The sequence below is a fragment of the Fringilla coelebs genome (assembly GCF_963513975.1).
Source record: "Fringilla coelebs genome assembly, chromosome: 2".
NCBI classification, from domain to species: domain Eukaryota; kingdom Metazoa; phylum Chordata; class Aves; order Passeriformes; family Fringillidae; genus Fringilla; species Fringilla coelebs.
Window position 1 is genome coordinate 116,518,360 of NC_140029.1, and position 27,666 is coordinate 116,546,025.

At 46.5% G+C, this 27,666-nt stretch overlaps 1 protein-coding gene across 2 annotated transcripts in view; it reads left to right on the forward strand.

The window, feature by feature from the left end:
• Positions 1 to 27,666, forward strand: part of GRIK1 (glutamate ionotropic receptor kainate type subunit 1) — a gene marked incomplete at both ends in the record, with an annotated part of 100,421 nt that overhangs the window by 54,206 nt on the left and 18,549 nt on the right. Inside the window, 10 exons of one of the 2 annotated variants that reach the window (XM_084201295.1) lie at positions 272 to 453; positions 6,277 to 6,330; positions 7,211 to 7,384; positions 10,263 to 10,406; positions 16,964 to 17,071; positions 17,742 to 17,786; positions 20,349 to 20,462; positions 21,451 to 21,654; positions 22,030 to 22,253; positions 25,213 to 25,331. In XM_084201295.1, coding sequence (XP_084057421.1) covers positions 272 to 453; positions 6,277 to 6,330; positions 7,211 to 7,384; positions 10,263 to 10,406; positions 16,964 to 17,071; positions 17,742 to 17,786; positions 20,349 to 20,462; positions 21,451 to 21,654; positions 22,030 to 22,253; positions 25,213 to 25,331 — 1,368 coding nt within the window. The remainder of the gene's footprint in view (positions 1 to 271; positions 454 to 6,276; positions 6,331 to 7,210; positions 7,385 to 10,262; positions 10,407 to 16,963; positions 17,072 to 17,741; positions 17,787 to 20,348; positions 20,463 to 21,450; positions 21,655 to 22,029; positions 22,254 to 25,212; positions 25,332 to 27,666) is intronic. The other variant, XM_084201296.1, reaches the window with a different exon arrangement.

A 27,666-nucleotide genomic window follows, 5' to 3' on the forward strand; every position in this document is an offset into this window, starting at 1 on the left:
TCTCAGTTTAAACATACTACAGTATGTTTATATTGTATTACATCAATGCAAACATATCCTGTAGCCAACCAGTTAAAAACACCCTTCAAAATATTGAGAAGCCAAGTATAAACACGGGAATGAAAAGCTTTAATAATATTAGCTAGGAAGCTGGCAAATATGGAACTAGCAATTATCCTTGGGGAGTGTGGAGTGTGAGAGACCCTGTGTAACTGACAATAAGTCCTCGTGGCACGGGATGGTGATCGTGTCATTGCATGTCATTTCTCAGGTCTAATTCGCCTGCAGGAGCTCATCAAAGCCCCTTCCAGATACAACATCAAAATCAAAATCCGCCAGCTGCCCTCTGGGAACAAGGATGCCAGGCCTCTGCTGAAGGAAATGAAGAAGGGCAAGGAGTTCTATGTGATATTCGACTGCTCCCACGAGACGGCGGCAGAAATCCTCAAGCAGGTACCGGTAACGGGGAGGCAGAGCTCCACGGGAGCCTTGCTCCCCAAAATCTGCCAGCCTCTCTGATCCCCCTTCCAGCAAAAGGAAAGGCACTCCCCAGCCTGCCCCAGGGGCTTGTGGATGCAGGGACAGAAGTCACAACAAAGGGTGCAGCAGCGCAGGGCTGCACTGAGCCACTGACACCCCCAGAGAGCTCCACGTGTCTCCACCAGGAGCAAACAGGCTTTTCTTTCTGACATGCCAGGTCCTGCCTGGCTAGGGACATGACTCCATGTGTTTCAGCTTGTCCTGCTTTAATCAACAGTTTTCATTTCTTTCCCATCAAAACTAGAGGCAGAATCAGAAGAAAAATCTATCCTCTAAACTGATGGGAGAGGTTGTTGTGTGAGGGCTGGCCCAGCCTGAGCGTGAGATTTGGGCAGCCACAGCAGGCAAGGACAAACACAGCCTGACAATAATGGGCTGGGACGTTCCCAGGGACACACAGGGAGTGGTGGCAATTACAATTACTGCTGCCACTTGCTGTATATTCCTCGACAATCAAAGTCTAAAGCACAGTTTGTTCACCTGCAGGAAACAGCTCCGTGCATTTTGAGGGCAGTTCCCTTCTTGCTGCAACCCTAGGGATGAGGGACAAGTTGTTATTTCTCCTGCCAGGCAATGTGATGGGATACCCTGATCCCAGAAGAGCACCAGAGAGCTTCCACTGACTAAATGCCCACAAAGGTCCCTTTCTGCTCCCATCCCAGAGTATTTTACTGAAATACTGAAGTTCTGCAGAGCAGCTTTTTGTGCCCAAGTTGGTAAGGCAAGTTACTGCATTCGTGTGTGGAGCCTGGAATGTTCCTCTCCAGGCTGCAGGAACTTGGGGCTTGCAGAATCCTAGATGAGCTGCAGCACACAATTCCTGTGAGCCTGTAGGGTGAGATTTCCTGCTCCCAGGAATGCTGTTGTGCAGTAAATGTTAGGATTCCCTCGGTGTGAGTGATTTGAGGTACAGGGATGGGGAGGGCACTGTAGCAGCACTGTTTGGGCAGGGGGAGTGGGCTGTCCCCCCACTCTCCTCCCTGCAGGGCTGCCCAGAAGCATCCCCATTTTTGGCTGCTCCAAAAGGAGATTTGTGGGGGAAGAGTTAAGTTGACAACACAGATTTTGAAGGACCAGCAAGATGAAGGTGCAGATGTCTGGCACCCTGCAGGAGGCACAAAGCTTCCAATATGCCAAGCTGAGTATGGAAAAAAAACCCAAAAAGCAAACCCTGGGTGTCAAAAGAAGAGGAGGGAGTGCTGAAAGATGCACTAAAGCAGGGCAAAGCAGCAGAAAAGTTTGTGTGGGATATGGATCAGCCAGACAAGTGACAGGCTGCAGATACAGATAATGCTCTCCAGCGCCTGAAGAACTGGGGGAAGGAGGGGGGATGACGGTGTGGGAGAAAATGAGAAAATTGAGAGAGGTACACCTGTGGGTCAGTGCTGTGGGAGAGGGAACAACATAAATATAGGCTAGAAAGAAAGGGGAAATGGCTTTTCTATGAGCTAGTTCTGTGGCTGAGTGTAGATGCTGGCAGCAATAACTCAGGGGCTGAGTTCCTGCCTGCCAGAGGCAGCTGTGAAATGTGGAGGTGTGCAGGGCTCTGAATTCCTGTGGCTCTCCTCTGATGGCAGGCTGCAGGAAGAGCCCTGCTCATCTCCCCATCCCTGCACTCACAACCCCCTCTGTCATTGTACCCTGGATGGAAGCAAGATATTGAGCACTGGAGAAATCACTTCAAGGAAACTCTGTGATGTCAGTAGAGAATATTTTTGACTTTGCAAACAATCCAGTAGCCGTCACAGGAAAAACACGTGTTGTTGTTAAATTATATAAGATTTCTAACAGGAGCAGGACTCAGGGTCACCTAAAGCTGTCCCCAAAGCAGCTCCTTCTTGTCTGTTCACTGTATTTAGGTAAGGTAGTATGTGTTTAGTAGCCCATGGAGCAGGGAGGGGACCCTGCTTGTTTCCCATGGAGGGAGGTGCCCAAAAGCTCCTCTGGGAGCAGAAGGATCAGCCCAGAACTCTGCTGGAGCTGTGCTGGCAGTGCGTGCACCAGGGACCTCTTCCCTTGCCTCCTCCAGCCTATGCTTTACAAAACACCACAAAAGACAGATCTCCTCTCTAATTTCTGCTTATTTATGGCTTCCACTAAAACCCCATCAAGCCACGCTTGTTGTGTGCACAACAAGAACAGGTGAATCAATAACCTGATTCAACCCAAATGCAGAGCCTGCGCTCAGCTGAAGAAGCTGTTCCCCTTCTCTCTGACACGCTCAGAGAGCCTGGATGCCCTCAGCCCCTGCCCAGCCCCGGGAGGCCTGGCCCTCCCTTGCTGGTTATGGCATTCCCCTGGAATATTTGGTGGACAGAGGGTCGGTGCTCTGTCTGCATTAGACAGAGCACTGACCCGAGTAAATTAAATATGGCTCTTGCAAATTGCAGTGTTTTATGCACAAAGCCTGCAATTTATCCGGCACACACTATTCAGTCTGATATTGCCTTTTGTGTGAGGAACTTGGCTGAAGAGGTTGAGTTGTTGTGCTTAACCCTCAGTTTGTGCTGACACACCAGGAACAGCAATCTGAACACAGATTTTACTGCTAGGCAAACTCACCTCTCAGAAAGTACATCCCTGCTAACCTTAAATTACCTACTCCTTTCTTCACACCCCCAAAATACATTTGAGGAAGTGTACTGTATATTTAATCAGGTTTAAGGCTCTCACAGAGCATCCTGTAAAGATGATGTGACAGACAACGAAAAGAATCATTAATTCAGTTCCTCCAGAAGGCAGAAAAACCAGGTGTCACTGCGGAGTACATTCCTGGTACAGTAATAGAAGTGAGAATAGAAAACTTCAGCTCCTGACTCTGCTCCTTCGAGGAACCTGGCAGGTAGGCTGGAGCCCACTCCCTGCTAAGAAAAGGCTGGATTAGGTCTGTTCCCACTTCCACAGGACAAACACAATGGCACATCCCCTCTCTGTGGGTGAGAAGCAGGGATGGACTGGCCTTAGAAAACAGTAGGGTAATTAATTGGAAAATGAAATGCATCTAATGGTCGTGCAATTAAATAACAGCTCAAGCGAGGGAAATGCAGAGTGATAGCAAGCACAGATTTGGTGCAGTTCCCACTAATGCACTTGCCCATCATTCCAGTTCCAGCCCGCCTCGAAGGCAGACTGACAATGGATCTAAATGAGACAGGGAGTTTTTTACAAGATGAACAAATGCAAGTTAGAGCTGGGATGTGATTCAAGCCAAGAACAGGGCACCCAAAAGAGATTTTCAGACATAAGAGAGTATTTTTATCCAGTCTCTGTCAGCTCGCCATATATAATTTGACCACTGATACTTTCTTGGATTCACTTCGTGGTTTGTGACCCGCAGCTGAAAGTGCACAGCTGCAAAGGACAAGACCCAGGCTCCTGATCTGGAATGGATAATTAGAGATGGAAGTGTCTTTATCTCCCATTGTTCAACCATATCTGAGTTTGGCTGAAGAACAAATGTTATACAGGGAAGGCTGGGCAGGAGATGTACAAGGAGGCTGATTTCCCTAGTTTACATTCATCTGAGTTCCACTGTAAGTAAAAGCTATTATTATTTAAATAGGGCATTTGTATCAGGTGCATAATTATTTACATAATTACATGCAAAGTTATTTAAATAACGATGTGCAATGAAACCTCATCCCAGTTTCCTGTGGGCAGGCACAGACACAGAGATGTTGCCTTCCTCTCTCTCTCCTGGGCTGCTTCTCTCTTTCAGGTCACCTGCTCTGTGGGAAGCTTTGCCAGGTGCTTCAGGGGTGTCGCAGCCTGAAATCCATCCTTGCTCCAAGCAGGCTCTTATTGTCCTGCTCCTGAGAGCTGCTGGGAGCTGCTTTCCTGTGTCTGCTGTGCTGCAAACACTCAGCAGAAGAGCCCTGGAGACTCCTATTTACACTGGCAGGAGCACCCAGGGAATGAAGGCTTGGGAGTTATTGATGCTTTGGAATGTCCAGCATGATTCTCAGCATTCCTCTTTTGCTTTGGCTTGATTCCATCTCCTGTTTCCCTGCATCAGAGCATTAAATTGTCCTTCGGTGTGAATTTTGCTTAGCAGCCATATTGCCCTTAAACATAAATTATTATTGCAAATTCTGTTTGATCCTCAAATAAAAAGCCCCTGTTTCGTATCTAATGCACGTGCCAGAGGCATGTCAAAGTGCTGAATAGCTTTTAGCTAATTCTCATCCTTAATGACTGAGAGAGGGGAGGACAACCAGTTGAAGCTGTTCTCCTCAGGGGCTTTGTGCCTGTTTGTCCTGGGCTTTGCAGGCTTTTCTTGTTTGTTTGGTCATTTTATTCTGCCTTGTTTTGGGGTGGTTTTGCTTTGAAGAACAAACCTGTAGCATGACTTCTGCAATGACTTCCCACTGGGCTCTTTCAGTGCAGTTCCAGCTCAAAGGAGATCTGCATCATAAAAATCCCATAAATTTGGCACCTCCTTCGCAAAGCCACAGAAACCCAGTGGCTCCAGGGAGGGGGACTGAGCCCAGCCAGGTCAGCTGGGAAACACAGCACACAAAAGTTCCCCTGGATGCAGCCCTGCATTGTTATCTGTGCATAAACAGGGCAGGAGCAGCAGCCTCCAGCTTATTCTACAGGTAATAAAAGAGCTCCAAGAAACAGAATAGAAGAGGATTAATAAAATCAGAAATAAAAAAGGCAATTTTGATGTGTAAATCCAGTGGAGCATTTCAATGAAATAGTTGCCTCTGGCTTGACTTTTAGTGGCTGGAAACGGATCAGTTGTTTGCGATTAACACTGAGCTGGTTTTATTATCTGCAGCTCAGAAAGTTCAGGGTTTTCTTTCTCCCTTTCTTTTTCTTTCTCATTTTTTTTTTTTAATGTGAGGAATTGCCATAGACAATCACTCAACTAACGTTCAGAGGCTTCTGCCAGCAAAGGGAGTTTTGGCCAGCCAAATCCCTCTATTTCCCCCTGCCTTTCAAACAGCTCTTCAGGCACTCCAAAACTGTCCTAAAAGGGTATTATAACACATCCTCACATTGCTGTGATCAGGACTGAGCAGGAGTTAACCTTGGTCTGTGTTGTTGTCGTAGCAATGAATTCCTCAGCACTTTCCCAGTTTATAATTCCTCCTCCTCCTCCTCCTCTTCCTCCTCACAAGATCCCAGAGAGGGCAGAATTCTCCCATCCTGGTGAGAGCATGGGGACATTGGGACAAGTGGAGGAAGGCTGCAGGGAGGCTGTTTTTTCCAAAGTTTCTTCCATCCCAGATGTTTTGTCACCCTCCTGCTGACCCACATTCCCCAGTGGAACAACAGGCACTTAGAGAAACTTCCTACGTTCTGTTTTCCTGCTTTACTCCTGAGCCTTCACAAGTGTCCTCACCTGGCAGCAGCATTCTCACCTGGCAGCAGAATACAAAAACCGGCCCCTAAGCACTTTTCTCTACCAACTGTGTTGTCGGCTAATAAATTCCTTTTTAGCGCTCTCAGACTGCAGACTAAAGGATTTTTAAAATCAGCATCTCGTTATGTCTAGTAATTTGTCTTGTCCTGGAAGTTTTGCAATCTTTAATCTCTTTCCTGAGCAGAGGTGATAAAAACATCATTTAAATACAACAGGATATTTTTGGCTCCTAAAGAAAAATGTGGGGTTTATTGCAATCAAGCTCTCATGACCTGTGATGTGCTTAACCCTTGCTTTTCAAAGGCACTGCAGCACACTGGGAGCTTTCAGAATAAAGTACCTTCACCTTTCCATCTCTTTTACAGATTCTCTCCATGGGAATGATGACAGAATACTACCACTACTTTTTTACAACACTGGTAAGGAACACTATAAACATCTGGGGGGAAAATTCCTCTGTTTCAGAAAAGAAAGCTAAATTTTCCCCTTTCTCTAGATCTTTGTTGCCATTAGTCAAGGAAACCCCTGGAGAATGGGTGCTAACACTCCTTAGGAGTATCAGGAGCCACCATTTCTTAAGAAAGCTGTTTGGCCCCGTTTCTGGGGCTGGCTAACACTTAATTGAATTGAAAATTAATTGCAGCATGCTGATTAACAAGAAACCATCAGTACAGATGGACCAGAGCGAAACAAAACAAAGAATGAATGGCTTTGCACTGTGGGCACTGCTGGTTCATCACTGTTTCATTGTTTCATTTACTTATAAAACCACAAAATCAGAAACTGATAAAAGCACTCGGGAAATTTTATAATAAAAGTTTTCTCTGATGGCACGAACACAGCTCGGGAGGGTCCCACATGGTTCAGTCACCCCAGCTGCCCTGTAAATGCCATGTGGAGTACATGGAGCTTGCATGCACTGACATGTCCATGCCACAGCCTGGCAGAGGTGCCTGGGGAAGCACGGCAGGGGAAATTGGGATTCATAAGCAGCCAAAGCGCAGCCAAAGCGCGTCTCTCAGAATTTTCCTCCCCTCAGCTTATAAAGAAGCTTGACACTGGCCAGCTTATTCCTCATGTCGGCCTGTCAGAGCTGCAGCACTGCTATAAATTCACATGTGCAGGTTGCTTGCAAAGTAGTTCTGCTGTGGAGAACCGATCTTTTCACTCCCAAAAGCAGCTGTGTGGTATGTCACCCATCTCACTCACGCAGCTTTGGCTCAGTCAGGTTTCACACAGGGAAAAGCCCCACAATTTCCTTTAGAAATGGTTCTGTTTGTGTTCCTGCCGGCGCTTTAGGACCTGTTTGCACTGGACCTGGAGCCCTACAGGTACAGCGGGGTGAACATGACGGGCTTTCGGCTGCTCAACGTCGAGAACCCGCACGTGTCGGCCGTGGTGGACAAGTGGTCCATGGAGCGGCTGCAGGCGCCGCCCAAGCCCGAGTCGGGGCTCCGCGATGGCACCATGACTGTGAGTGAGCAGCCACGCTGCCAGGGGGCACGGGGACAGCAAGGGGGCAGCCACACTGCCAGGGATGGCACAGGGCAATGCCCCAGCACGGTGCCATTGTCATCTCACCGCTGCTGAAAACTGAAATGCTGCCTGCCCCACTTCTCCCATTGCCTTCTGCACTGTGCAGCAGGAAACGCAGCAGAAAATGGGACTTCCCGAGCAGGATTTGTAACCTGCAGGGGCAGATCCCGCACTGTGGGAAGGGAATAGCGTCTTTAAATGGGTGAAGTGCCCTTTCTCTTCATTTCCACCTCTACAGAAGCTCTGGCTTTTGAGACTGAATTAAAGATAGATGAGAGGTATCATCAAGACAGGGAATCAGGATTCCTCCCATCACTCCCCCAAGGAGGAAAGGAAAGAATAGGAACAATTACAGAGACAACATGACTCCATTCAGTTTGGCAGGGTGAAGGGTTGCCATCTCTTTGCAGTATGAGATAATGTATCTCATGGACTGAGTGGAGCTTGAAGCAATAAGAAATAGACTTTATTGCAGATGATTGCAGGGAAAATTTGGAAATGTCTTAACATCCTGAGGAGAAATGCATTAAGTGTGCTGTCCCTGGCATTGCACACACTGGTGCTGCTTTGGGCACTGTCACCATGCTCACTCATACCCAAAGCTGAGAGAAAGTTGTCTCTGGGAATTCCTGATGGGAATCCACTCAGAAACCCCCCAAATACAACACTGGGAAAAACAAAGTTCTCACCACTTGTCTGCTCTGCTTGCTGCCCCTGACTCTTGTGCTCTCCTTTTCATCTTCATAATCTCAGTGTCCTTGATGCCCTGGCACAGCACCAAGGGAAGCCTCTCCCTTCTTGCTGGGATCATTTCGGTATTCCCAGCAGGTTCCATTATTGCCCAGTTTGATGGAGAGCTGCACCACTGCTGCATTTCATTTGACAATAAGGCTGTGACAGGCAGCAGAGTGCACAGAGATCAGGACTGTACATCCTGTTATTAACTCAGGATTTATCCCTTCTTGTTCTTGCTCTGCTGTTTGCCCTGAAAGCAGCTTGTGGGAAGTCAGCAGGGCACAAGCAAGACAGTTCTGAGTTCACGTCCTGCTGGATGCCCAAACTGCACCCAGAGGCACAGCTGGTCTAATGAGATCTCTGGCTTTCTTTGCAGTGGCTTAAGCAGCACACAGAAATGGGAAAAACAAGTTCCAGGACTGACTCTGAGTCTCTTTCTCCTGACATAAAAGCACAGAAGTCAGGGTGAGGTGCTTGACTTTGGAAAATGAGTTGACCTGTTGCACCCTACAGCCCTAAACAGAGCCACGGTGAGGGGAGAAGTGGCAAGCCAAAGGAGGTGGCACAGCTCCCCACTGCCACACGAAGCAGGGATGAGTGACAAGTGGCACAAGGACAGGGCTGAGCAGCCAGGCCTGGCAGTGCTGCAGACATTGTGTGCCCAGGGCAAAGCATCAGCACTGCCAGACAGAACAGAGTGAGGACGGAGGAGCTTTCTCACCAAGCATCTCCTGACAGGGTCTCTGGGCTGGGACACAGGCAGAGTCAGTAAAATCCAATCCTGAGCGCCCAGTCCAGTGTAAAAACTGAGGTCTGCTGACACTGATGGGAATGTTTCCATTGGTTTTGAGGGATTTGGGGTCAGCCCTTGATGCCCCGAGTGTGCTTGGAAGAACTGTCTGCTCTGAGGCACTTTGCAGTAAGAACAGCTGCTATTGTCTCCTCCTGCTTGACTCATCACTGACAATGTTTTCTGATCTCACAATTTGCTCCCATTGTGGAGCATTATTCTGGGCAGATTCTGACAAGCACATCAAGACCAATTCCTTTTCTGCTCTAGCTTAAGATTAGTCCTTAAATTCAGATACACTTGAGCAAAACCCTCCAATACTGGGACCACTGATGCTGTTGTAATTTAGTCAAGTAAATGGCACAAACAAAGAAGCAAATGTCTTAATTTCCCAGAGGAATTGCATGGTAAAGAAACAGAAAACTGATCAGCTCTGTAGTTCCTATGGAGGAGTCGAGTTTCTTATCTGCAGAATTGCTGCCTTTTTCCTTCAGGCCCTGGCTTAATTATTCATTAGGTTTACCTGGAAGGAAATTTGTGCAGCATCATTAAGGAAGACACAGCCATTCCCACCTCACTGTGAGAGCACTGAAGCCCAGAGCAGGTGAGGGTGAGACTTTTCTGAGGTGACAAAGTGGGACAGAGTGTGTGATGTCACTTTGAGGCCGTGCCTTTAAACCCACAAACCCACTCTCAAAAGAAAGACAGATGCACAAAGAGCACCCAGTAATTTTGGTATCTGAATATATGGGGTAATATTCAAGGATCCAAGGCTGTAGTGGGAAGGTAGATGTGTGAGTCCAAGTTAATCCCCCCAAAACACATCTCCAAAGGACATTTCCCCTCTCTCTAGGACACCATTGCACACATTTGTGCCAAAAGGCAGGATCCTGGGGGGCAGTGGGCCTTTGGAGGCAGCAGATACCTGGGCAGTGGGATGTTTTCCAGGTGATCAGTGGGATTGGCTTCCCTGGAAAGCAGGGCCAGCCTGTCCTGTTAGGAAGGAAGCAATCCCACAGGTGCCATGAGAAGAGTGGCTCATACACCTGGGACTCCTTAGAACCCTTCTCCAGCCTGCCTGGGACCCCTGACCTCCATCTCTCTGTAGCTACCCGGCGTGGTTTCCCTCCCAGTGCTGAAAACACTCCAAAATAACGCCAAGAACTGGCTTTGGCCGCTCCTCGGGGCTCCAAGGCGAGCCCAGGAGAGGTTTTTCCCTGCGAGGAGCCCCGGGCAGGGCCGGCAGCAGCGGGGGCAGGCAGTGACTCACTGGGGGCCGTGTTTGTGCAGACGGAAGCAGCGCTGATGTACGACGCCGTGTACATGGTGGCCGTGGCCTCCCAGCGAGCGGCCCAGATGACCGTCAGCTCCCTGCAGTGCCACCGCCACAAGCCCTGGCGCTTCGGGCCCCGCTTCATGAACCTCATCAAAGAGGCAAGTGCAGAGCCCTCCCTTCCTTCCTTCCTTCCTTCCTTCCTTCCTTCCTTCCTTCCTTCCTTCCTTCCTTCCTTCCTTCCTTCCTTCCTTCCTTCCTTCCTTCCTTCCTTCCTTCCTTCCTTCCTTCCTTCCTTCCTTCCTTCCTTCCTTCCTTCCTTCCTTCCTTCCTTCCTTCCTTCCTTCCTTCCTTCCTTCCTTCCTTCCTTCCTTCCTTCCTTCCTTCCTTCCTTCCTTCCTTCCTTCCTTCCTTCCTTCCTTCCTTCCTTCCTTCCTTCCTTCCTTCCTTCCTTCCTTCCTTCGTCCCTCCCTCCCTCCCTCCCTCCCTGTTAATGTTTGTTGGGGAGGTTGATGATTTCTAAAAAAGTGAGATAACCACAACAGTTGTTCTGGAAATTGAAAGAAAAGTGAGTCTGTAGCTCTGTCCTTGCTTCGCTGTGTAATTCCAATTGTTTTGCAGATTGTTTGATCAGGGATCAATATCCAGAAAACATTGCAGCCAGAATTTGTAAAGAAGGAAATTACTTCCTAAAGCAATGCTCTATCTTTCAAGAATCTGTGAGCTTTATCCAGAGATGTCCTAAAAATACTCATTTTAGTTGAAATGCCTTCACTCTTTCAAAAGTCCAGGCTTTATTTTGATTTTCAGATGGAAACCTTTCCTTTAGGGAAGTGTGGAAATGAAAATTGGAAATTAGGTGGAGGATCCCGCATCTGTTTTACCTTTTCCCCACCTCAGTCCCTGCGTTTGAAGAATAATTATAATGAAATTGAAAGTTACACAAAAAACTGTATCAGCGAATGCCCCTGCAGTGATGGCCTCCTTATTTTGGGGGATGCTGAGTATAAAACTTAGGGTTCCTGAAGCCTAAACCAAAATACTTTGCCCAAGAGTAGCAGATGTACCCCAGCAGATCAATTCATAGCCTGAACAGTGACACAGCTCTCATTTACCATGGACAAGCAGCTTCTCTTGCATGGAGTGAGATATGGGAGCTAATTACTGATGGCCTTGCAAATAGAGTCTCTGATGGTGAGTAAAACACTGATTTAAGTACCCTGAGACTCTTGTCTTCCAGTGGCTGATGGAGCCAAAAAAGGTGGCTGTTAAAGCAGAGGATAAGGTTTAATAAGACCATATTGAGTTTCCTATAAAGCCTAAAACACGAGTTGGAAACAAACAGCAATTACATTTGGACCCCAGATCATGTTAGGGTCTGGTTTGTTCAACAGGCATAGAGGAACTTTATAATTAGGAATCAGTGAATAGGTATGGAGAAAACAAAGTCAAGGAGGCAGAGGGGTAGCTTGGGCCCACATAGGCAGAATTTAATTGTCCTGGTTTTTGATGTGATACTGATGTTCTGTGAAGGCATTTTACAGACTGATCTAAAGACAAATATTCAGTACTCCAGTCTAAATAAACCAGTTTCAGACAAAGAATTTGCCTGCAGTGATTCCTGCAGATGCTGGAGTTAACAAGTGCTTCAGTGGCTCCCTGGTGAGATTTTGCATTTTATTTTGGTGCTGAAAAGAACTGAGGTCACCTCATTTGCTTTGTGGGCCAGCCCTATGAAATGTCTGAGATCAGGGCTCTGCAACAGCCCATTAAGGAGTTTTTAATGAGAAGTAAATCCTTGTCAGAAGCTGTGTCTGTCAGTGACCCAGCGCCATTCACAGCTGAAGGATGTTCTAATCTTGGAGCCCTTCTGGAGGCATTTGCAGGGAGTGCCCCTTACCCCTGCTCAGAGGGAAAAGGAGGTTGTTGTCTGTCTGCAGGGGGGGAGCAGGGACAGAAAGGACGATCCCACCTTTTCTGAAGGAAAAATGGGGGGAAACATGAAATATGTGTATAATTGAATGATCCAGTTCTGCTCGTGCCTCCTCTAAAGCAAAAGATAATGCTCCAGATTATGATTGTTTTTCAATTATCATCAAAACCAGCATGAGCTCCCCTTGTTCAAATCCAGCCACAATGAAAAGAACAACTGCAGAGAGAAGGATAGAGATGCAGATTGGATTCTGAGTGACTGTTAAATGCCCTCAAGCAGAACCACAGAGAAAGATCTCAGAGACTGGAAGAGATCTGAAGAGATTTCAGTTTCTGCTGTGTTTCTGAGGAGGTCCATGCCAAGCACTGTGACCAGGAGGGAGAGCCATCCATCTGCATTCAGTACTGGAAGGAGAAGGAACTGGAGGTTTCTCATGACAGTAAAAGTAGAACTCTAAATTATGGCAGAAGGGAAAGCAATCCATCTGCAGAGGTATCCATCAATTAGTTGTATTTCTGACTGGCAGCAGCTCCAAACGTGGGAGCACAAAGAATCTTGTAAGAGAACAGAATATTCTGTTGTTTAAGGGTCTTTGATTACTCCCAGAGTCAGCATGCCAGAGTGTTTTCCTGGGAGTGGAACAAATAAGAAGGAGAGAGCAGTACAAGAGCCTGATGCCAGAAGAGCCAGGAAATCTCCCTGCTCTCTGAGACAGGGGCTGTGGGGCAGCACTGAAATCTTTGTGCAATGACTGGGAAAAGATGACAACATTTTGCTCCAAACCATGAAATAAAATCTCTTCTGCTGCATCTTTTTTATTGCATTTTAGCACTGAGCCAGTGACAGGGTCTGGGGGTGCTGGCTGGATTTCTTCTCCGGGCTCTGGTGCTACAATATTCAGTTACATCAAATTGAAACAGCTGTTTACTTGGGTAGGGCTTCTCTCACCAGATAATTTAATAGTAACACTTGATTCACTCTCACTAAAACAATCTTTTTTCTTTGTTTCACTTCTCATAAACTTTACTTCTAGTCCATGAAGTGCATTTCTGCTATGAGCCTATTACTGGCTGTTACTTTGACCTGAAAACTCTTAATTAGGAGAGCAAACAAAACAACTGCCTGACCTGCATCCCATGGTGCTTTATTAGGAAATAAAGCTCAGCCTCCCGAGAAGACAATGAGGCTGAGGGCAGTGTCAATAGGCATTCTTACTCTGAAATCAAATTTCAAGTGGAAAAACACTTATTTATGGAATTAGCTATGCCCAGATTGCAAAGTAATTGCAGGATTGCATGCTGGGAATAAATACATATTGAATTGATGAAAATTGATAAAAAATTATCTGCCAAGGTACTGGCACTGTGATATCCAAAATCAAAACAAGCTGTTTGACAAAAAGATTGCATATATTTTCTTCCATTCTGTTTTCAGCTCATTAAATGTTTCCTGGGCAGTAGATTAGTTTATAAAAAACAAGCTAGAACCATTATAAAGTGATTTTATCTGAATATATGGATGATGTTTTGATATTTGCTACACAGAACATTATTTCAGGACATATTTAATATATCCAGGCTTACTCAAACATAATGCACAATTTTCTATGTTCACAGTCCACTATAATCCCATCCCTCCAGCCATGGAAAATGTACCTTTCTGCTTCTCACTGCATTTCCATTCCAGTGCTGCTCAGGGAAAGGCCAGGACTTTTCCTGGACCTCTTCCAAGTAAAGAGGCTGTGGAGCATCATAATTCTCAGTTTATCTCCACAGATAAAGCCCTGTGCTGGCGAGTGCTGAAATTCTCTTTATTCCATCAGTTATGCCAGATTTGGAGCAGGATAATGGCCAAGTCATACTAACTCACTGAATTCCATAATCCTGGGGGATCTCTGGTAATAAGAGGATTAATTGTGAGGGCTGACAAGTTGATGTGTGGCTCATCACACACGATTTCCACTCCAAGGAGAAGCAATATCACTGTCACTTCAGTCTGGCAGCACTCTCTGCAATTCCAATAAAGCAGGAGCTTTTTCTTCCCAAAGGAAAGAAAAACAAAGGAAAATTAAACTGGTCTTGGTCAGTAGCATTTTGGTTATTATTTATTTCTTATTCATTATCATAGTGGTATTGTAATTTATGGCCTTGGGAGATTTTGTTACGTAAGAGAGACCTGAGGTGTTCTGAGCATTGTAGGTTTAGGTGTTCCTAGGTTTTTGAATTTTTCATTCAAGTGTCAGGTACCATCAAAGGCCTCATCAGAAATTTGGAAATATCGGTTCCTTCACTCCTGTGGTTAATTAGCAATGTACATTAAATCAATAACTGATGTTCATTTTGCCTAGAAACTTCTGATAACAAATAAACAGATTATAACCCCCAAAATAAAATATATATACCATGGGTCAAAATAATCCCAGGACAAAACAGAGCAGCCAAGAAAATATTCTCAATCTCCAACTAGACTTCACTCCAGCTTCTGAGTGCACTTGTCCCACAATGAACAGTCCAATGAATGACTAATTTCTGACCAAACTCCCATTAAAGCCAGAGAAAAACCCAGATTGCTTGCCTTCAGGGAAAAGTTTCCAAATTTTCAAGTTACACTTAGACAGCAAGAGAAGGGGAAAAGAGAGAGAGAATAAAAAATACAGGTCTGTTCTACAAAATAAGTGATTGAATCTGTTGTGTTTGGGGAATTTCTCGAGTCAGTTTGGACACTGCTCCCAGGGATGCCTAGGGTGGGATCATTTGGTGTCTGTGCAGGGCAAGGGCTGGGCTGGGTGATCCTTGGGGGTCCCTTCCCCTCAGGATATTCCACGAGTCTCTGAGAAGTCTGGAAGCAGCTGAACTGCTCAATTCTGGGATGGGCTCTGGCTGGAATGGAGGCTGCTGCATTGATCCAAGATGGTGAAGTAGAAATTGATACAGACCCTGTGATGGGTGGGAACTGATAAAACTCCTCTGGAGTATTTGATCTTGGAGGCTGAGTCAGCTCTGTTCTCCTGTTGTAATTCTCATCTATCTCTTGATAGGGATTGTAACTGGAATATTTAACCCCAGAGTTCAGCTTGTGCTTTCCCCACAATCCTCATCTTTTCCAGCAGTGAAAGCAGGGAGTTTCACAGCTCTCACTAGGTTGCTTTGTGTATTTTGGCCGTGGCGAGTGCCTGTCAGCCTCTGAGGCTGGCTGAAGTTGTGTCTGTAACCTGTCTGTCCACCCCCTTCTCAAAGCTGAGTAAGAAAAGGTCTGAGCAGCTACTCACAGTGATTCTGTTTGATTAATTACCTGATCAGGTTCCAATTCATCTTTCATTATGTCCTGTAACACTCAGTGTGTCACCAGAAACATTAAAATTGCTATAAATCCTGTGTGTGAAAGCATGAAATCCCATGCCTGTGATACACACAGATGCAGCTCCTGGCTTTTCAGGAAGTTCTGCTTCATTTCAGTTTGTTAATTAGCAAGAACTCTGCATATGATGCTTTCTCTGTTTTGGTTTAGAAGCAATAAAATAAAAATGAGAAATTAAATTCAGAATTCAGATGGTATCTGAAGCGTGTTCCTCACCATTAGGATTTAAAAATCTCATCAGCATTTAACCTTTCTCAGAAACACTCCCTGAACCTCCTGAGAAACTGATCTCTAAAGAGCAGATTTTATAAAATGTTCCAACTTTATGAAAAAGAGATGGGGGCACATCAGGGGAATAAAAATACAGGCTGAAAAAAGGGATGTTAGAGATTGAAATTCATCCATGTATGTCCATATTCATCCATATGCTATCTTGATAATATCCTTCTAATAAATAAGTAATAAATAACCCTGCAAGTGTTTCACTGTTTAGAGCAGAGACTTGTGTATACTCCCAAGTCATTAGGATGGAAAATCTCACAGCAAATTTGTTGCACTAATGCTTTTCCATTCTTATGCTACTTAAGTGTGTATCAAAGTGTGTATTTTGTTTCCACAAATTCCAAACGCACCAGATTTGCCTGAGGCATGTGGTGAGAACTCCCCAGCATCCAAGATTAAATCCTGCAGATTCAGGGCTGGAATTCAGATTAAGCAGGGAGGGGGGACGCCAGTCTGTAAGTGTGATTTTTAATGCAGCTTTACTTCTGTCCTCTGTCTCCAATAAATTAAATGAGGCAAGGAACAATGTGTGGTGGAAAAGCTTGTAATTTAAAATTATATGGCTGACACACACGAAGGAACAATGCCATCATTTATCGTCAGCTCTCCTTGTATCTCTGACAAATTTAATCTAATGGGGGGCCTCCCAAAAATAGATTATCAAGATTGTCTGCACTTTTAAACCCATCACTTTGTTTTATGGATAAGCACCAGCTCTGGGGACAAAATGGAGTGGGAGGGAGGGAGATCTCATTTCAAGGCAAACAGGCTTGGTGGGAGGCTCATGAGATACAGGAGACTGAAACTGTAGTGAATTCTTGTGCCCTGGCTTGGGGCACGTGCAATTCTCCCTTTCTCTTTGGTCAGTCTACATTTTTTTATCAGTACCAGCCATATGTAAATCAATCTATGTAAACTGTCACAGACTTGTGCCTGGTTGCAAAATGCAAAACATATCAGAAAGAAACTAAATAACAAAAAAAAGGGGGTTTTGTCAGAGTAGCAAAGCCACATATGCTTGAAAGCCCCCAAGAGATTCAACTCTGTGATGTATCTAAATTACAGTGGTTATTATTAACAGTTCTTGTTATGGGTTCAGAGTAGCTCCTGCTGGGTGCCACAGGCAGGGTGTGTTTGTGTCCCCAGGCACGGTGGGAGGGCCTGACCGGGCGCATCACCTTCAACAAAACCGACGGGCTCAGGAAGGACTTCGACCTGGACATCATCAGCCTCAAGGAGGAAGGCACAGAAAAGGTAGGCAGGTCTTTGGTAAAAAAACATGGCCAAAAGTTCATTTGACAAGGGCATGGTTCCTCAGCTTGAATCTCCTTTGACTGGGGTAAAAAAACCCCACCATTCTCAAGTGATTTGAGTCAGAGTCAAAGCAGAGCTGCTGAAATTGGGTTTTTATTGTACAGTGCATTTTGAGGTGTGGGAGAGGAATGTGGGGCAGGCAATATTATCTAATGGAAAGAATCATCCTAAGTGCTCCTTGTTGTCAATTCTTGCCACTGCAGCTGTGGATGGTAAATTCATATATAGAGATAGATAAATTTATATAGCAGTGCACAGATAAATGTGACACGAGGGAGAGAGCAAAGAAGGTACCTGAGTAATAACCTCAACAAAGGGCAGTTGTTGAAATTCTCCAGGTTTCTGAGATTGGAATTGCTCTCTTTCCCTTTCCTCAGCCCTCAGCCAGCGATATGGGGTGCCCTGGGAGCTGTGGGTGTCCCAAACCCCAGCACAGGTGACAGCAGCTCCCGAGGCTGCTGGCCCTTGCTCTGTGTGCTGGCTCAGCTCTGGGTGGTAATTGCTGATGGGTTAATGGAGAATTTAACTGTAATTGCTCCCACACAGCTCTCCAGACAGCTTCTCTTTTCATTTTTAATGAAGCACTCTGTTTATTTTTCCCTGTACCAAGGCTGCTGGCGAGGGTTCTAATCATTTGTATAAAGTGTGGAAGAAGGTTTGTACACAGACAGGTGATGCCAAAACCCTCTGGGCTGGGTCTTCACACTCAGCCTTTGGGTTTTAATGGTGACTCTCCTCTTGCAGTTTAGAGACAACAGTCTCTCTGAAAGCAGGAAATTTCCTGGTGGGATAAGTTTTTCTCCACTTCAGACACTGTAATTGCAAAGACTAAGAACATCTTGGCAGGATTCAGCTTTTTCACCAAAATCAGGGGGGTTTAATTATTATTTTACTTCTTGGGAGCTGTGCTTTTCCCATCTTTGAGTAAAGGCTCCTGCTGCAGCAAAACCAGTCCTTTTCTCCTGTGCCATCCTTCCTGATTCACCTAAAATTTACAGGGTAAAATTACAGTATTTTGGATGTGCATTGGCATCAGCTCCAAAGTCTGGCTTAATGTGCAGGGATGGGGGCGTTTTTCCCCACACAAACCTCTCAGTGCTGGCAGTGTTCAAGCATTATTGCCTCAAAATTTGGATGAGTGTGTTATTAGCTCCTTACAGAAAAGAATAGAGATGATTGAGTGGGTGCTGTCATTCACTAACATATGGAAATTGGGACTAAGCTTGTTTATAAAAGATGTAAATTACCCCAGGAATCTCATCCCTCTTTGAACATAAGGTGCTTAAAACACAAAAGTGGGATTTGGAGACCAACTCCACGCACTGCTCCCCACAGGACTTACAACCCCTGGTTGCTGTTCTATGAGGAGAAGATAAAAACTGCATCCACTAAGTCTGAAGTGTTCTGCAGTCATGAGACAGAAATTTTTATAGTGCTTAGAATTGTATTTTGCCCATGGTTCACACAGATCTCATTATTCCACACCCCTCTCTCTTGCATAGTCTAGAAAGGTTTTGGGTTTGTGCTGGTTTTGTGAGAATATACCAGTATAAAACCCCCTCTACAACCCTTCCTGTGTTCTCATGGAGCACATGCATCCTTAATAACCCAGTTTAATCTCCAGCAGATCAGGCTGAGGCACAAAGACCCTCTCCCCTCCTTCCTGGGGAGTAAGTAGATCATCCCCTGACACGCAGAAGCAATCTCCCTTTGAGCTGCAGGCATCTCGTGTTCTGCTGAACTGATTTAAACCAAATTACAGCTGGTTCAGAGCAGGGGCTCGCTGGGGAGGGCACATGGCACCTCTCACACTTGTCACTAAACTGCAAAACACGCCCTGAACTCCGCAGTGATGTCCTACCTCGGTCTGACCCTTCCTCCTCCCTCGTGCCCCTCCAGCCAGGGCTGTCCTGCGGTGCTGTCCCTTTGCCCAGATGTGCAGTGTTCTCTGGTGTATTCTGTGTGCTCTGTGACTGTGCTGCTCCCTGGTCTCATGGCTGTCCTCCTCTTTCCCTGCTGCCAGCCAACAAACACATTCCCAGTCAGTAACAGTGAGCAGAAGGGCTCATCCACCCTGGTGCAAATCCAGGGACACAGGATATTTACTGTATTCCTGGCTCAGGCTGCCATAACAGCCAACATTTTATCTCCTTTGTAAATCTATGCACTTTCCAGATCAGCTTCCCAGCCTGATCTAGTTTTGGAAACAAAGGGAATGACTGACAAATGCTTGGCATAAGCATTTTTTTTAATGGCATGGGTGTCCGCATTAAAATTTGGGAAAAAATAGTTTGTGAGGGGCCAAAGCAGTGGCACCTGGGGACACAAATGCCAAGTTTGCTTGAAATTGTTGTGCTCTCCACAATGCCCAGCATAAATCAAACTGCCTGAGCCAGCTCCTCCCCTGGAGCTTCTCACATCAGCCCTCAGCCAGGCTGGGCATGAAAATCCAAAGGCAAAACCACTGGAGATGCTTCCAGCCTGCACTTAAGTTGGGTAAATATCGATGTGAAGAAATAACATGGTTATAATTTCTGCCCCCACAGCGTAGATCCAAATCCACTGAAATGACAAATATCTTCCCTGGAGGCTTTGGATTGGGCAGTAAATACTGGCAGTTTTCACTGTCTCCAGGGCTGGAAAGGAATTTGCCTTTGGCCACTGATGTTTGCTGAGCAAATACTGCTAGGGGTGTGAAATGTACCACCTTGATAGCTCTGGCACATCCAGGAATCCAGGAATGACAGAATAATCTTTGCTAAACCTGCTGGAGGCACAGGGCAAGCATAAGGACAGTGCATCCATCAGTCTGTTCCCATGTAGCTACTCAGGCTTTTAACCTGTTCTATCAGAACAGAGGGGTCTTGCCACAGGTCTCAACTCCACCATTGACAAAATTTTTTTAAAAACCCATAAAAATAGACATTTGACTTTTTTTTTCCTTAGCAGGGAACAAAGCCAGCATGTTCTACTTTAGTAGCCAGCTGGCCAGCCCAGCACTGCACTGCCAAGCCTCATACTCTCAGTGCTCCTGGGTTTGCATTTATGCATTTTGCAGTCATTGCCTGGAGTTTCTGAATCAGCCCGTGGTGCTGCTGCGTTTCTCCGAGCTGCTGCCCTCTTCTAGCACTGGGTCCCTTCCTGAGTGAGCCCTGAGGGCAGTGCTCTGGGGGTTTAGGGGATGAGGGCAGCCTCTCACCCACCCTCCTCTGTGCAGATTGGCGTCTGGAACTCCTACAGTGGCCTTAACATGACGGACAGCAACAAGGACCGCTCCACCAACATCACGGACTCCTTGGCCAACCGCACGCTCATCGTCACCACCATCCTGGTAAGGCTGCCCCAGCTGCAGATTCAGGCTCAGGATCCACACACACGCGCGTGAGATTGACTCCAAAACACCACACTGCCGCTGGAAGACTCCCAGAACCTCTGCCTCCAAAACTGTTTCACCTTCTCCAGTGTTTCAAACAAACCCTGCGCACTTTTCTTTCTAGAAGAAGGAACACACGCAAGCACTCAGCTTTGCAGTCACTGCTCATCCAGCCTTTGTTTTACTGGAAATGAGGCAAAGAGGGCTGAAGGGGAGTGGTAAACAGCAGACAGACACATTGAGTCATTGTGCTTCCTGTGAGGAATGGAAAAGGTTTAACTGGGTATTCGGGAGCTGCTCTGCCTTGTGCTCTCTACATGCTCTGTAATGCCTAGTTCCTGAGGAGGAGGGAAAGAGCTCAAAGGCTTCTTCTACACTACATGTCTATTGACAGAGGTGTTTTGCCACATTAAACTGCTTGCCCAGATCTTCTGTCCAAAATCCTGTAAAAGGGAAAGCAAAAATGTACTTTGCAATCTGCCTTTGCTGTTCTCCATTCCCTCTTTGCTCCATTTGAAGATTTTTCTCTATAAAGACTTATTTTTCACAGAATACAAAATGCTAGTTTCCCCTTATGTTTTTTTTTTTTTTTTTTCTGCTATTTAGGATCCTCTGTCCTTCAGTATCCCTTCCTGTCCCTTAGAGTGGGACAATGTGGGATCCAAACCCTGAGTCTGAGTTTGGAGCTGCTGGGCACAACTGTAATTAAAGCTCCTGGGAGCCACAAATGGTCCATTCCACTGAAAATTAGGGCCCCTATGCTCATCACTTATTCATTCAGTGAGTTTGTTAACACACCTAGAAGAGCTTTTAATGCACATAGTAAATTGCTGGTTTCCATGTACTTGCAATCCCTGTGGAAAATATTAGCATCATGTAGAGAAAGTGATCTAATCCGAGCCAAGGCTCACATCTCTCACTGCCTGTCTGCCGTGTTTTCCTGCAGGAAGATCCCTATGTGATGTACAAGAAGTCTGACAAGCCCTTGTATGGCAATGACAGGTTCGAGGGGTACTGCCTGGACCTGCTAAAGGAGCTGTCAAACATTTTAGGCTTCATCTATGAGGTCAAACTCGTTTCTGACGGCAAATACGGAGCCCAGAATGACAAGGGAGAGTGGAATGGGATGGTCAAGGAACTCATAGATCATGTAAGACCGAACCCTTCTTTCTCTGTTCTCCTTTCGTCTAGGGTATTTTGTATCTGAAATCTTTGCTGTGGTTTTCACCTCTTAGAGCCACTGCTGTGTCTGTTTTGCCACCCATCAGAGTAGGAATGTCTGAATGAGCAGTTTGCAGGTGTTGGGGGGAGATGTCCATCAGTGGCCAGGTCCCAAATGTCCCCCCGCCTTGTAAAAAGAGGAAATGAAATGCTACACCCCTCCAAAATACCCTAGGAATGGTAGATTTTGTTGAATTTGAGCCAAAATTGGTTTATTTTTTAATGCTCAGGAAAGAAATTGAGGGAATTGCAATGGGTTTGCTGAACATGAAGGAGATGAGTGTTTTCCCTTTTGTGTTTCCAGAAAGCTGACCTGGCAGTTGCTCCTCTCACCATTACCTATGTCAGAGAGAAAGTGATTGATTTCTCCAAGCCCTTCATGACACTGGGAATCAGCATCTTGTACCGGAAGCCCAACGGGACCAACCCCGGCGTTTTCTCCTTTTTAAACCCTCTCTCTCCAGATATTTGGATGTATGTTCTTCTGGCCTGCCTTGGAGTCAGCTGTGTCCTCTTTGTCATTGCCAGGTAAGGCCAGGACAGAGTTTTGGATGCACCTGCCGCCTCTCCCCTCACAGGTGTTGGATGGGCTCTGGAGTACCATCCTAAGGGGGTTATCCAGTCCTAAAACCTTTCTGCGAAGTCTTGGTATTTTCTCACCAACATTGCTTTTCTGTATTGCACTGAAGTTTTGCTTTCTTTAAGGGCTGTTCCAAGCGAAATATCCCATGGGATGCATCAGGAGGCACCATCCCAGCAGACATGTGCTGAAAAGCAGTTTGTTACTTGCATGTAGGCATTTCCCTTTTCCACTCATGATGCACACAGTTGACAGGTAAAAGACCCAAAAGGTGAACCTTGTTTTGCTGGAGGTCTAACCTCAGAGGTCTCTTCCACCCGAAATGGTTCAGTGCATTAGAGGAAGAGAGGCCACGAGTTAACCTCCCAGGGGCGGCCTGAGGTGAGAGGAGTTTATCCTTCCCCAGCAGCTGTGGGTCTGTGTACAGCTACTCACCACTTCCCACAGGCTCCTGCAGTTCCTCACTGCAACATAAATAATAACTCCACTGTACACAATCCATGATCTCAGTCATGACTAATCTTAAATCTGCTGCTATCTGGCAGATTGACTTTTCTGCACTTGTGTGCCAAGACTGAAAACGTCCCCCAGCACTCTCCACCTCAGAACAGTGGAAGGAAACACAAATGCTTTCCTTGAGCTGATGCCTGAAAGCAGTGCCTAGTTAGATTCGGCTGCATGGACTGAAGAAGTGCAATTGTGCTCATGTTAATTTAAATTTATACATTTTTAAGCTAAGCTGCTCTTGAAACCCATATCGAGACCTGTCCATGTCTCCAAACACACCAAGATTTCTGTAAGATTTGTGAAGTGTTTCAGCAAATATTGGTTGCTTTTAATAACCCCAGAAACCATCCACTTCTTAGCACTGTCACACTAAATTACATTGCTACCCACATTTTGACATCAGTTCCTGGAAAACAAATACTTGGGAATAATTTGCACAGATTGGTATAATCCTCCTGTCATTTCTTTCAACTTTTCAGCAGCTGAATAATTTCTCATTTGTCTCTGAGCCTTACGTAGCCCTGTCATTGTTTCATTAATTTTTAAACTCAAACACCGAAGTTTTTATCTCTGTGAAGGGTTGCAGACTGGCAAAGCTCTGTTCCAAGTACACTGCCAGTGGATGAACAAGGTGTTTTCTGCCAAAATTTCCCTTTCTGCTAATGCCATCTCAGCTGTGCTGTTACGTCAGTGAAGATACAGCCAAGTAGCTGAATCAATAATGTCACACAGACCCTGTGGAAAAAGGTGCTTGGGTGACCTTGAGCATCTCAACTTTATCAGAAACCTCAGCACAGCTGCTGCTGAACAGGGAGAAAACCAGGAGGAAAAAGGCCAGGAAAGCAGAAGGTCTGAGCAGTGAATTCTGCTGAACTGTGAACCAGAGCTCAGCGCAGCAATAGAAACACAAGAAGAAAATCAGCTTTTGTTTTGAAGTGTAAAAGACGCATACACCCTACTAACACATTGAAATACGCATCCAGACCTAGGAAAACCTTCCCAGTTTGGAAGACAAGGCTTTACTAACAGAATTTCAGGGCCCTTTTGCTCTTTCTGTGACGGAGACATTTCTTTCCAGCTCACTGAATGTGGTGGTTTTCTGAAACCCTGCAAAATTCCAGCCTTGGGTTTCCCAGGCAGGTCAGGCAGAGGGATTTATTCCTTTTCCTGCCCTGTGTGAACACTGTGGGGGGAATTCTTCACTCCTAGGGCTGTTGAAAACCTACTGGTCCTAATTGGAGGTGTCTTGTGACGGATGTGTTTCCCTCTGTGTGCATGAACTGAGTCTGGTCATTCCACAACACCTGCTTCCATTATTACAGCAGAAATCTGAAACATCTAACTTGGGAATTGCTTTTCTTTTGGTGGGTGCATGCAGAACTGTTGTAATTTGAACCTGAAAACTTTGTCTTTTGTCATGATTTTTTATACTCTCATTCTGGGTATTGTGCAGCTGATGGCTACATCCTCTCCCAATTAACGGGTTCATTATTACCAGACTTCATTACTTCAGCCAAGCAAGGCACTCCGCTCGCAACCGTGCATAAATTCAATGCTTAATTATATTGTTGCAACAGTAATTAGAATGTGTTGGGTGAGGTTGTCAATTAAAGCTGCACCCACACGTTCCATGAGGAAGCCACGCAGCGCTGGGGAGCCCGAGTGGGTACCCTGAGGAGGAGCAATCCTTGGGGTGCTCCTGCTGGGTGTGTGCTTAGCCCAGAGTTCTTGCAGGGATCCCTGTGCAGCTCCTTTCCTGCAGCGCCCATCCCATGTCCCTGTGGCTTGGGGAGCTGCCTCCCAAAGCTGGGGAGAGCAGGGTGCTCTGAATGCCTGGCCTGTGGGGCTGGTTCTGAATGGGCACCTGCTCCAGAGGGGGATTCCATGGTCCTGGTGGGTCCCTGCCAGCTCAGAACATCCTGTGATTCTGGGAGTGCTGGGCAGCAGCTGCTGCTGCAGGGACAGCACGTCCAGCACACCGACAGTGACAGGGCTGCTGCTCCTTCCTTATTCCCAAAGTGCAACCCAGGAGCAGTCCCATGGCTCCAGTAGTGCCCTGTGAGTGGGGCAGGGAGCCGTGGGGCTGTGGCAGGGAGGAGAGGAGCAGCAGCCCCATTGCAGGCCCAGCAGCATGCCATCCATCGCTCCACAGCTGATGCACACGTGGCACGGGGCAGTGCCCATGTCCCAGGATGCCCTTCACACCAAGCTCTCCTTTGGCACGGGGCAGTGCCGATGTCCTGGGGTCATGCCAAGCTCTCCTTTGGCACGGGTCAGCCCTCGGTGCCAGCTCTCCCGTGCCCGTTCCCTGCGTGGTGCCGTGCCGAGGCGCGCTGCTCAGCAGGTTTGCTGTGTGTCCTCTGCTCGATGTTTACAGACTGTTTCTGTTGACTGCCACAGGTTTACACCATACGAGTGGTATAACCCCCACCCGTGCAACCCAGACTCAGATGTGGTGGAAAACAATTTTACTTTACTAAATAGTTTCTGGTTTGGAGTTGGAGCTCTCATGCAGCAAGGTACACCGGTTACACTTCGTTCTCGCACACGTCCCACAGTCTGCTCAAGGGCTTCTGTGCTGGTAAACTCCACCCTCTGTAAACGCAGCATGTACTGTAAAACCTGATCTCACACGCAGAGTAGCACAGGGGAGGGAAGCCGAGGGCCACTGCCCCTGGGGAACTGTGCAGCCCAGGCCAGGAGGAAGGAGGGCGAGCATCTGAGAGAAAGGGGCGCACACAGGGACACACGGGGGTTCTGCAGCTGAAATGGAATTTAATTGCAAGAGGGATATGAAGTGCCTCATGCTGAAGTTGAGTTTATCAGTATAAGAGTTTTGACAACAGGAAAATGCTGGACTCCATCCCAACACAAACAGCCTTAGCTGCCCTAGAGGAACTGTTCCACCTGCCAAACAGGGAAAGATGCTCTTTCTCCGGAAGGGTTGTTGAGTTTGTAGGCACTTGTCAAACATATTGTTTAAAACCAACACCAAACCCTGGTTTTCTATGGCTTTTCTGCAGGTATGAGTCCCATCCTTCAGTAAATGCATCCAACCCTAGAAGCCTTAACTTAACCTGGTCATAAGCCCCTGTTACTGATGATCTTGGAAGCTGCTGACATTTTATTCAGATGCCAAGGAGGGGCAGTGAAGCTTACTCCATGTGGGAAGTCAAATAGATCTATGCACTAAACACATTTGTTTATGGCATTAATGTTCCAAGGTTTCCAATTAAATCACTTTTCACCAAAACTGGGGTCCACTGAAAAGAGAGAAAAAACAAAAAAGACCCCACCCCACGACAACCAAAAAGGCAAAGCCCAGCAGTACCTTGGTATTAAATTCCTAAACATTTAAGTGAGGAATGTAAAACCATCTCTGCATTCATACAGGTACAGTTTATTCTTTCCTCTTTAACAGACATGAGTTAAAAAAAAACAAAAATAAAGAGGATTTTTTTCCTAGATGTGGTAGAGAATAAAGTTTGTATTAACCTAAGATGCACTTGCTTTTAGTGGTGCATTATTGTATTGAGAGGATACAGAACTTCCCCACAGAAGTTGCTTTGAAGGAGGTTGGATGAAAGAAGAGCATTTCTGCTTTGTTTTGGAGCTTTTTTGTTTTGTTTTCCCTCCAATTTGTCAGTAAAACACAGGCTGAGGTTTTACAGTATCAGGCAGGTGTGTGTTTCTAACTGTGGTTGCCCTGTGTGTGAAAGTGCCCCAGGATTTTGTGTTTCCTGTCCTGCCTTTTTTGGAGTTTACCATCATCCACAGCAAACTGTGGGATGCAGTGTCTGCTCGTTACCACTACCTTGGGTACATGACAGTCAGCCCCAACCAGACTCTGCTTGTCTTTTAAGAAGATTCAAAACAAAGCAAAAGAAAGAGAGAAAAAGAAAGAAAGGAAAAAGAAAACATTTGTACGGCAACACAAATGTTTCCATGTGCAAACTTGTGGTGTGATTGTCTGTGCATCATGGTCACGTGAAGAGTTTGGACATGATGGGAGCGGTGGTAGAAGTCTGGGTCTAGCGTTGCACTCCTCCTCCTTGGCAGCAGCTGCTCGTTATGCTTGACTGGAAGCCACTTGTGATTAAATTTTAAAATGTGATGATCAGACTTTCTCTTTTCTACAGAGCGTGAGCAAAGTCTGGATCAGGATTGGCTGTCATGTCTGCCATAAAAAGGCACTAGAGAGACTTCAGCAAGTATTGTCTCTGCCCCCGAGTCTTGCTGGCAACATTTTGATTTAGATGCTGCTTCCCCTGTTTTTCCCCTGGAAGTCTCAGATGTTTTTGCATCCTCCGAAAGCATCCAAACAGGGCACATTTCATCCAATCCATCCAGGGAAGCTGTCACTGTCAGAAAGGAGAGCTGTCCCTCAAAGCTCAGCTCAGCCAGGAACGGGGCAGGCAGGAGCAGAGTGCCCACGTGCAGCGGGGTGGGGATGGAGCAGATCCTGGGCTGATCCCCCAGCCTGGGCAGCAGGAAGGGGGAATTCTGCCCCTGAGCCCAGGTGAGAGCCCAGCTGCAGAACTGCCCCAGCCCTGGGGACACAGCAGCAGCACCTGGAGCTGATGGAGAGAGCCCAGAGGAGGCCCCAGAGCTGCTCCAGGGCTGGAGCCAGGCTGGGAGAGCTGGGGGTGCTCACCTGGAGAGGAGAAGGCTCCAGGGAGAGCTCAGAGCCCCTGCAGGGTCCGAGGGGGCTCCAGGAGGGCTGGAGAGGGACTGGGGACAAGGCATGGAGGGACAGGACACAGGGAATGGACTCAGACTGGCAGAGTAGGCTTAGATTTGGTATTAGGAAAGAATTTGTCCCTATGAGGGTGGTGAGGCCCTGGCACAGGGTGC